Consider the following 10,780-nt stretch of genomic DNA (forward strand, 5'->3'; position numbering starts at 1 on the left):
TGCATGCTGCGGAGAGTTATCATTATTAGGCTATTCGAAATTCATCAAAAATGCTACGCATCAGTGTCGCTAACCCAACAGAGTGTTAAACAACAAGAAAATACAATGGTGGCAATATTAGATAGGCCAGAAAATGCAAATGTTGAGAAAGACAAGAAAATAATGCTAGTTACATATAGCTCCAAAATGCCTTTGGTGTTATCATATATGTTTGCTTCACACTAACCAGTGTCATTTCCTATATCTGGAACATTACTACCACTACAACCAATCTGCTCTTTGTAGAATATATAATACAGTTTCAATATACCTTAGTTATGACCAGGGTTTTATTTATTTCATTTTGTTTGGGACTCATCTACAAAACAGCAGCTATTGAGCAGCAATATCTAGAGCATCCGACCAAGTCAACCAGACACTGAAACATGTTATTGAGTGCAGTATGTTTTAAAAATGCATCGCCACCTGCTTTGTGCTCACCAAAGCTAGCCCGTGTAATTCTCTTAATTGCCGTTCCCAAGCATTTTTGCTCCTTCGACGACCACTATATTTTTACCAAGGTTATCTGTGAAAGGATAATCTGCATCACGAAGAGTCAAGTTTGGACTGGCAGCTGATGGTGCATACATGCTTTGCAGCATACAGTATATAAATGACAAATATATTGTGTATTCTTAACAATGGCCGTGACAGTACCTTTTGTTGGATGATATAAATGAATGAGTGGTTCTTAAATATGTTTCCTCCGAACAGAGTACTTCGGAATGAACATGGATCCCCAACAAGTTATGTTCTGAAATTGTGCCAACCGATGCCTTCAATTGTATGCCATACAGCCGAGATTGCCGCCATCATTTTGCATAAACTGGTAACGCTTCTGAAAATAACAATTCCGATTCCAGTAAGCATTGGGTACAGATGCACAAACGAGTAGAAGCCTGTAAACCAAATGAGCATGGCCGAATCAGACAATTGGAACATCAGCACCAAACACATGGCTTACCATGTGTCATGTTTTCGTTTGCACCTCGAATGGTTAACGTAATTTATTCGAGAATAATAATAATAATAATAAAAAGACCTTAATTTACTGGTTTCTGATGAAAATCGACCTCTTGGTCTTTCTCTTGGGGGTCGGAGTAGTTTCGGTGGTAGTGTCCTGCCCCTGCTGAGTTCCAGAATCCCCCGTATCGCGTAGAATCGGCATCTCAAAAGTAGTTGTGCTGATGTACATGTTAGTTCTTTGCTGTCAAATAGTTGTGTCCTTGTGAAAAATGGATAAGGAGAAAAGGATGTCGAGATCCTCTGCAGTCAAATTTATATCTGTCCGGAGGCTCCCTTGCCACATGTACTTGATTCAAGCTTTACTTTCAGACGTACACACCGAACCCCAACGAACAATGCGCTAATTTCAGCATAGATCTTCTTCCGCATTATGACATGCATCCTAAAATTGCAAACAATGAATATAAAATTTGCTGCATTTGACAACCTATCATCTGACTACATCATACATGTGACATGCTGGATAGATGATGGCATTCCGTCGCCTCTGATTTATAGATCACATTCTTTGATATGTATGATTTAATCATATCAATAAGCACATTGTGTCGACTACGTGAAATAACTCTGTGCTTTACTGCCAAGGTGCAAATATAGAAGGTTTCTGTGCGATTCTTTTAAAGTTTATTTTACAATTATGCTTATTTTACACAGCCGGTTCGAAAGAACTTTGCTAAGGTCGTTTACACCGTGTTTCTCCCATCATGAAATCAAACCCCCCGGTTATAGTAGGTAGAGCTTGCTAGAGCTCAACCGTAACAAACGCCTTTTGTTGTGGGGATGGGGTGAGTATCGACACAGCCGCACGGGCTGCGCAAAATTCACCTTTTGAAAAGCTTGAGCCAGCCAAAAAGCGAGCGCTTTTGTTCATATATGCTTTCTACATAGTACCTGTATTTTCTGTCTGGGCTGTCAAACTCCTCCGTCAGATAGAACGTACCTGTATTGGAGCCAATCGTGTCTGTGTAGGTGGAAGAGCTATGCGCTGACACTATGTCAGAGGGAGGCTTTTTTGCCAAAGAAAAGCGCATTATAAAAGTGTGTAAAAAATGGAATGTATGGAATTTGCAGAAACAAAGAGGAGAATGGGGGATTAGCCGTTTATAAAACAGACAAGGCACAGTGCTTCCCTGAGTCTGCTCGGGGCTGCTCTCAGCAGAATCCCAACATGGCTTGGCGAAAACAGGTTGGCAGGTGTTTAAGGCATGTCAATTTTTGCTGTGCAAGCTGTCAACAATTTTTTATAAAAGAAAATGCTGCATTTGACAAATAGCTGATTTGTTGAATATACGGATGTGTATACGAGGCGTTTGGAATAGATATAAACGTGATATTTCCAAATTGCAGGCTGTATGAGTATAGCAAAAAACGATGCTTGGCGTATATACGGCATGTACTTGTATAGATGAGTATATTTGTTGTATGATGCATGTGCTCGGGCTGAATAGCACATTTGGCAAATAAAGTGTGAACCAGCCAACACTGATCATGGCCAGCCCGGCATATATGCACGATATCCAAGGGATGTAAAGATTACAAAAATATGCAACATATATAGATATTTTGAGGTATTGGATAAGCTTAGTCATACAGTCCGTCGTCGTCGTCGTTGTCTTCGTCTTCGTCGTCCTCGGGGGCATCAAAATCGTCATCTTCGTCCCCATTGTCATTCTCTGCCATATAGTCTGATCCATCTGACGCATCCGATTCATTTGATAGTCTGCGCCGACGATTGCGCGACGACCTCCGTGTTGCCCCGCCATTAATTGGCGTCTTCCTCTTCCTTGCCTGGCTCTGCGGCTTGGTGTGGCCATTGGTTACCGAGCTCTGGCGGCGGAGCCGACGTGACGGTGACACCTGCTCAGTGCCCGACACATCCTCAGTATGGTCGCCTAATGTCTGGTTAAACATGGACCTGTATGCATCGAGCAGGTGTTTGGCAGCCACCGGGACAGGCGTGCCAGGTTTGTTATAGATCTCAGCATTCTCCTTGATCAGGATCATGTCGAAGGTGACTGCGGAAGCGTAGCGGTAGAAACCGGACTCGATGCGCTGTCTAACCGTGTCGAGACACATAGGGTAGGCGACGCTCTGCAGGTAGTCTGGGTAGTCGTTGACATAGTCGACGTCGCTGATAAACCAGCCAAACTCGTCGTTCAAACGCAGCTCATCGACAATCTCGAGTAGCGCAGCCTTTTCGGTCTCGTGGATCTCAGAGTCTACGCCTTGGTCATGATCCAGCTCCCACGGCGACACCTGCTCTGTCTTCGTATCACCCTCAGTGTTGGACTCGACCGCGCTCTCCTCATCCTCGGTCCACCGCACTACGATGCTCTTCCAAGGGTTGCGAGCGATCTGGCGAGTCATGCTGGCGTGTCGCGCTGTCGGCTTGATATCCTTGAACCCAATAATCTCAGCGCTGTGCATCTGGTCCTCGTCAAACAAGATATCAACAGAGTCGCCACGGCTCAGCGTGCGCTGCAGTGACGCGCGGTAGCGCGAGTACAGAATGATGAAGTCGGGAACGCCATCGCAGTCATGGTACTGCACTTGGATGTAGCGACGAGTGAGCTCATGCTGCATCGGGTTCTCTGTGTTCAGCTCCTCCAGCGTCTGGAACCGGAACAGCTGGATTTTGACCGTGCAGTATGTCGGTGGGCCGACAGCGTAGGTGATGCCAACGACACGGCCAAACACAGCCACCGAGAGATTTGGGTACTGGACATATGGGAGGAGCTTCTCGTTGAGCCGCTTGCAGCGATTCGGGCTGGCCCAGAAATCGAGGTGCCCTTCGCGGAAATACGCAATCATGTCGCCCACCTGTGGCCGGTACGGAACAGTGCTTGGGTGCGTGGCCAAGATCCACTCTGTCGGGGCATACGGGCTGTCTCGCGACGTGGACGCCTGTGCAGATGTGTGCAGCTCCTCATCGGGAATCAGGGGCTTGCGGCCACTGCGACGCCGACCTGCCCGTGTTCGTGCCATGTCGTCAAAGTCCGAGTCGCTACCTTCACCGTTGCTGTTCGACGTTGGAACCCGTGGCTGAGCGGCGCGGCGGTCTGCACGTGACTGAGGAATCGACCGACCGTCCGACACGTCATCTTCTAGAGCCTCGCTCGAATACTCAATAGTAGTGCGCCGCGTACCGTTGGTGTGCAAGCGGGTGCTGCGCCTTGGAGTTGATTCATTTGAGGCTGGAGGTGCGGTTTCGCTGGTGTCAGTCGCCATGCCTTCCATGTCGATGTCATCATCGTCATCATCGCCTTCAGAATCGCTAGCAATCCGCCGGCTGCGCATCTGCCGACGGGTATCGGCATGAGCGACGACCGGGTCCGAGTTGTGGGGGCGGCCACGGCGGCGAGGGCGACCACGACGGCGACCACGGGTACTCGGTGGTTGGTGGTGAGTGCTGACCCGTGGAGGTGCTTCTTCCAGCGCAAACTCCTCGTCGGACGAGTCCATGTTGATAAAGTCTTCGGATGGGGGCTCAATGACCAAGCGCCCAGCGCGGCGACTGCGGCGTGGACGCAAGGACCCACTGCCCTCCCTTCGCTGCCCGACCCGGCATCGGCCAGATCCTCACGTGAGTTGCCATCTGCCTCGTCGTCGTCCGAGTCGTCTTCGTCGATGGTGCGGCGGCCTGCACGGCGATGAATGCGTGTTGTGGCAGTGTTGTGGCGGCTGCGTAGCAGTTCAAGGGCAGTCCGGCGGTCCGCACCACCTTCGTTCTCGCCGTCAGCGTCGTCGTCATCATCCAACGCCAGCACGCCATCGTCCTCCTCCTCCTCATCTTCTCCGGCTGTATACTCTTCGTCGTCACTGTCATCATCGATGGGGATAATGATCTGGAGGTCTGCTTCCGGGATGGCCTCCTCGACTGTCTCGGAGCGTGCAGGACGGCCGCGCCTACGGCGACGGCGTGCCGGCCGGGTCTCTGCCACAGGCGCCTGTGCTGCCTGCACGTCGAGATAGGCATGCTCGAGCTCGATAGCCAGTGCAGCCAGCCGGCCACGGTCTTCACTGGCAAATTTCTCGCTGTCGACGCCCATGGTGATGCCCATACCAAACTTGGGTCCCTTTTGCTTGCGATACACGCGGCCGTCAAAGTCCATCAGCGCGCTGTGAGGCACCAGGTGCGCAGCAATCTGCATCTGCTGGTCAGCGACAAAGTGGTTCTCGTCCATGATAATCCCCGTGTAGTCGCTGGCAAACGTCTGCTCGGGCATTTTGTTTGCATCATCGTACGCCCACGTCGGACCAAGGCCAAACAGCGTTGCCGCGCCGCTCTCACTAGCTAGCGCAAAGGTAAGTCCGTCTTCGGAGAACGCGCCGTCAAAGAGCTGCTCGCCGACCTTTAGCTCATTTACGATATTGCCGGTGCTCACGTCCCAGATGATAGCACGACCGTCGTAGCCACCCGAGACGGCGATCCGCGGGTCGGTGGGGTGGGGGATCAGGACAAACGTGTCGGCGACGCTGTGGGCGCGCTTTTTCCAGACGGTCTTCCCCGTGTGTGGATCAAAGAGAAAAACAGTGCCGAGATTGTTGCTGATGATGACATGCGAGCTGTCGCACATCCAGGCGACCTGGTTCGTCTCGATGCGCTTTACAGTGAGCGGCGCTGGCGTCGTTGAGTCAGTAGCAGCTTCAGGAGCGCTGGCAGGTGCGTCTGTAGGGGCTGCTGGGGCTGCCGCTGTTGTGCTGTCCGCCACCAGCTCAGCAGGGCTGCTGATGCCGACAGATGCAAGCTGGTCGGCCAAAGCAAAGCGGTTTTGTTCGATCGCTGCACTGCTGGGCTCAGAGGCTGCTGCGGCTGCTGCTGCGGACGGTAGCCCGGCTACCGACATGATGCCATCAGCCAGCATTGTCGGTGCTGGCGGCTGCTGGGCATCAGCAGGCAGTGCCGTGGGCAGTGGCGCCGGCTGGTTTAGTTCTGTCCTAGGCGCGGTTGGCTCGGCCCATGCACTGGTCAGTGCCAGTGGCAGGATATCCTCCGGAGGTGGCACGGGCTCTTTGACATCAGCTGTGACCGAGTGCCATGCCGACATGGCGCTATCACACTTCCACACCTTGGCTGTTCCGTCGTTTGCGCCTGACAGCAGCATCTCGCCATCGCCGCTGAACGCCAGCGTCGTGATGCTATCATCGTGCGCTGCCAGCCGCTTGATCAGCTTTGGCTCGCCCCACGACTGGCCAGGCTGGGCGTTGACGGCGCCTGCGATGGTCGAGTAGATGCTGATGTATCCGCCCTTTGTGGCCACAGCGAAGCGTGAACCCGTGTGGTTGAACGTGAATGCCGTGATGCTGTCACGTGTGTCTGGCCTGGCATCAATTTCGATGGGTGTCGAATCCACCGTGAGCGACTCGCGACTCCAGCGATAGAGGCGGCACAGTCCATCGTCGCAGGTCGTGGCCAGGAAGCGCAGCTGCGGCACCGGCGACGGCGAAAAGCGCACTGCGGTGACAGACTTGTTGCGGCCAGTGGCGTGAGCGACCAGGACAGCGCGTGGCTCGCCGGATTTTAAGTTCCAGATCCGCACTGAGCCGTCCTGCGACGACGACGCGACCAGGGTGTTTTCGGTGTTGATGGTGATATCGGTAACCACGTCCTGGTGCCCCTTCAGCGAGTTGATGAGGTAGCCGGTGCGTGTGCACCACACTTTGACCAGGTAGTCGTCGCTCCCCGTGATCATGCGCCGCGACGTGCGGTCAAAGCTAACGCAGAATGTCGGGAACTTGTGTCCATGACAGCGCACCAGCTTGCGCGCACTGGCAAATATCGAGACTGGCAGACGCTGTGACTGGTGCAGCTGCCGCGACGGGTTGGTGTGCCGCTCGCGTATCCGGGTCCTGATTGGCATAGGTTTTTGTGATCGGCGGGTTGTCCGTCCTAGGACCGTCCCACCGGCAGTCTGCAGCTCAGCTGTGTCTCTATCGGTCAGTGCCTGCATTACACGCAGTAGCTCAGTGCCTTTTACATGCGGGAGCTCGCGAGCAAGCTCGCTGTATGAGCGCGAATGCAAATTTCCCTGCCAGTCATGCCGCTCGGGCAGCATGGCCGGCATTGTCTCCAGTGCTGCCAGCAGCGGCGCCGTCGCGTCCCGGAGAGTGCTCTGCGACAGGTAGTGCGCAATGAGAAAGTGGAGCTACAAAAAACGATTTAGTGCTTAGCAGCAAAATTGCTATTTGCTCGCAGGGGTAGGTTTCAATATAGTACTATTTATTTTCTCCTTTTGAGATTTCACGTATACGTACCTCTATGTATTGGCCACGGCAGGTGAGCGGTAACCGAGGTACAGTCACGAACAAGTCGGCATGTTAGTAGGTCGTGGTATTTTGAAGCGGGCAGCAGGTTGAAATGGAATGCTCATGCGTGAAGAAAAAAAAAAATCGTGGACGAAAAAAATGCGTTGTCAGAGCTGGCACTTGGAGGTACTTGGCCAGAGCCAACGTCGACATCCTATTTGCCCGGACCGCATAATTATTTTTCTGGGTCGCTCGGACCCTTCTTTGGCCTAGCAGTGGCAGTCTCGAGATGGTCCACCAACTTTATTACCTCAGCAAGCGCTGCTCCCTTACCTTTCTCTACCCGAGCAGGCGCATGCCTCTTGCTCTGCTCTGTCTGTGCTGTGTCTGCGTTGGGCATGCCTTGATGCAGCATCAGAGTTGGTTCTGTAGAGTTAAAAATGATTTTGTGTGCAAGGAGGGAGAAAAAAGTGCTTTGTTTTTTTCAGAGAGCGCAACGGCCAAATCCATTTTTCAAAGAGAGCAAATGCGCGCTTCTTCGATGGACGTGGAGGAAGTTTTTGAGCAACTGACCTCTGCCGCGCTGATTGGGCCGGGTCTCAGCACGCACTCCGCGATAAAAAATCGACAAGCCGAGTCGGGGCGAGCCGCGGCTCCATTGTGTCTGATGGCGTCGCCACAGTTGGCGGGAACTGCGCTGGTGGCGGCATCGAAACTGCGAATGCAGTACATGAACTGGTTCCAATATGAACATTATGAAGGCATATCGCTGATTCGAATTCCAAGACAGGTCCATCTCGGGCTTGGGTCGCGGGCAGGGTATCGGGCGGGCGGCACTTGCAAGGTTCTGTTTTCCATTCCGGATCAGTGCTGTCAATAAGTACCTCGCACAAGGGGCAATATGCGGACCTGGGCGCCGGTTCCCAAATGGGCTTGCTGGACCGGGAGAGTTCTTATTATACACTGCCTGCTCGTGTATTGATGTCATTTCAGGCCTGGGAACCTCGAGGGCCATAGCGCCAACAAAGAGGTGTGAGGGCTTCGCGTATGGCGGCGTCTTTCTGACAGGCAGTTCTCACTTGCGCTTATTTCTCGCAAGACAGGAGGGGAGCGGGGGGAGAGCCGTCGAATCAGCCTGCTTCATTTGTGTGGCTCTATACATGATCTACCTTGGTTGGCCCGTCTCGCAAGCGATTTGAGCAATACGGTGGGTCTAGAATACACTGGCCTTTTTCTCTTCTCATCTTTGCAAAACACCTCATTTAATTCCCTCTTCGTTAACCTACATTTCACCCTTGCACGCGCCTGTACCAACGGATCCTCAACTAACGCACAGCAGGCCACTGTGGCTGGATGAAAAACAACCATATAATCTTTTAGCTGCACTTGCTCCGTTCCTCTATCGAAACCCACTTTACTGGAAAGTCCCGAAAAATCTTTCTTGTTTATTACTCGCTATTCTCTCTTTTTGTCCACTCCCTTTTTCTTAAAACCTTACATTTCACTCTCTCATTCGCAAGATGAACGAAAGCCAAGGACACGGAGGGTCACAGCCCATCACCCCGCCGGGGGAGCAAGCCTACCACGGCGGTCTCTCTGCAACGCAAATTTACGGCGAGCAGGGAATGGATCCGGCGTTCGCTGATTCGTCGCGGCTCGAGGCGCCCGATTCGTTTATCCCGCGGCGCAGCGCACCGGCACCGCCGTCGGGGTCACGGCATGCTCCATCCAGCTCGGTCTCCGGGACGCCCAATGGCGGGTATGCAAACGGCTCGGGCGAGTTTGCTCAGGGCGGCATGGTCCCGTCACGGCAGGCGCCGCCGCCGCCCAAGAAGTCGGGCCACGGTCCGGGAAACACGCTGCAGCGGAGCAAGACCACAGCAGGCAATCTGCAGCAGAGCCTGCCGACGCGCAAATACTCGGACGGGAAACCCCTTAATAGCACATATCTGGGCCAGCTGGAGCCCATCCAGGTCGACAACTCGCAGGGCAACAAGTCGTTCAAGGGAGCAGTCAACAAGCTGTTCTCGTCGATGTTTGGTAAGGAGTCTGGTAAGAAAGCAAACCCCCATGCTCGTTCACTTTCTATCTTTTGTGACGCGCAGCGAAAAAACGAGCACGCCTGCTGTCGTGGGCTATTCTCTCCTCTGCGAGGCTCGCTGTTGAACCGCGGCCTCTGGGAAGGGGTATAGCCTTTGTTGCATTTAAACTAACCTACTCGTTTCTTCACCTTGCTTAATTGTCGCTATTCTAGACTCGTTGTCTGGTGACAATCGGTCTGAGATTTCTGCGCCGTACAACCCCATTCACCTCACGCACGTCGGCTTCAACAACGAGACGGGCGAGTTCACGGTAAGTAGAGGGATACTCTGGCTGCATTTTTGCTCTCCTTTATGAAAAGGCGCTCTGAAGGCTGCCAGCCGCTGGGACCGCCTATGGAATAAAAAAAGGGAGAGGCTGCAGCACCATTTGTTTTGATCTTTTTTCTCTTTCAAATGGCTGGCAAAAGCATGTAGCTTGCCATGATTTACCATTCGCATGCTCACTGGGGGGAATTTTCTGCCCTTTCTTAACCACCCATTCCCCTCTTCAGCGCCTGTCTTGCTGTGCTCCGGGCAGTGGGGCCAGCCAAACACCGGTCGGCGGGGCCTGGCCTGTTTCCTAATTGGGAGCCGGAAGCTGAGACTGGACTGAGCTTCTTTTTTGTCACGTTCTTGTCGGCCTTCTTGATCAACACAAGCATCACCGATGCACATCCTAATTATTGCACATGGGCGGCGCCTTATTGTTTTAATTTGTAGGACTGCGCGCGAGTGGTCGATTATGCTGCGCGAGGCTGGCATCACCAAGCAGGACCAGGAGGCGAATCCGCAGGCGGTGATGGAGGTGATGCGCTTCTACCAGGAGAACACAAAGCACATGGACGACATGGTGTGGAAGAAGATGGCCGGTGTGGACAACGGATCAGCTCCTGACGCAGGACGCCAGCAGCAGCAACAGCAACAGCAGCAGGCAGACTATTCTGCACGCTCAGCGCGAGCACCGTCAGCAACCCAGCGCGAGGCACGCCCGCCAGGACCCCGCCGCCGCAGCTGCCCAAACATTGGCGAGACGGGTCGCTGGTAAACCCAATCAACACGTCGCTGGAGCGCCCGCCACAGCAGCCGGCTGACCAGTACTCGCCGCAGTACCGCGCGCCTGGCGCCACTTACTCAGTCACACCATCAGTACACGAACAGCGACGGGACCACGGCACCAGTCAGCGGTGCAACGCAGCAATGCAGCGTGCCTTTGATGAGGACGCGAGCAGACTAGATACCGCCAGCCGCAGCGGGCAACGGACGTCGGGGCCAAAGCCGTCGTTACAGCCAGTCGTCGTCGGGCACCACGACTCCCAAGGCTCCCAAGGTGCACGGCCAGCGCAAGTGTCCAGCATTCCGTCGTCGTCGTCGTCGTCGTCATCCCAGCA

The 10,780-nt window shown here is 53.4% G+C and overlaps 1 protein-coding gene across 1 annotated transcript; it reads left to right on the forward strand.

Moving 5' to 3' along the window:
- Positions 1 to 9,564: 9,564 nt before the first annotated feature.
- Positions 9,565 to 10,275, forward strand: DL89DRAFT_211767 (PBD-domain-containing protein; the record flags this gene model as incomplete). The annotated part of the gene is made up of 2 exons (XM_040884210.1): positions 9,565 to 9,663; positions 10,126 to 10,275. Coding segments are annotated over 2 exons (249 nt in total), but the record flags the coding sequence as incomplete, so codon positions are not given.
- Between the last annotated feature and the right edge of the window lie 505 nt (positions 10,276 to 10,780).

Source organism: Linderina pennispora, assembly GCF_002104995.1.
Source record: "Linderina pennispora strain ATCC 12442 chromosome Unknown DL89scaffold_171, whole genome shotgun sequence".
NCBI classification, from domain to species: domain Eukaryota; kingdom Fungi; phylum Kickxellomycota; class Kickxellomycetes; order Kickxellales; family Kickxellaceae; genus Linderina; species Linderina pennispora.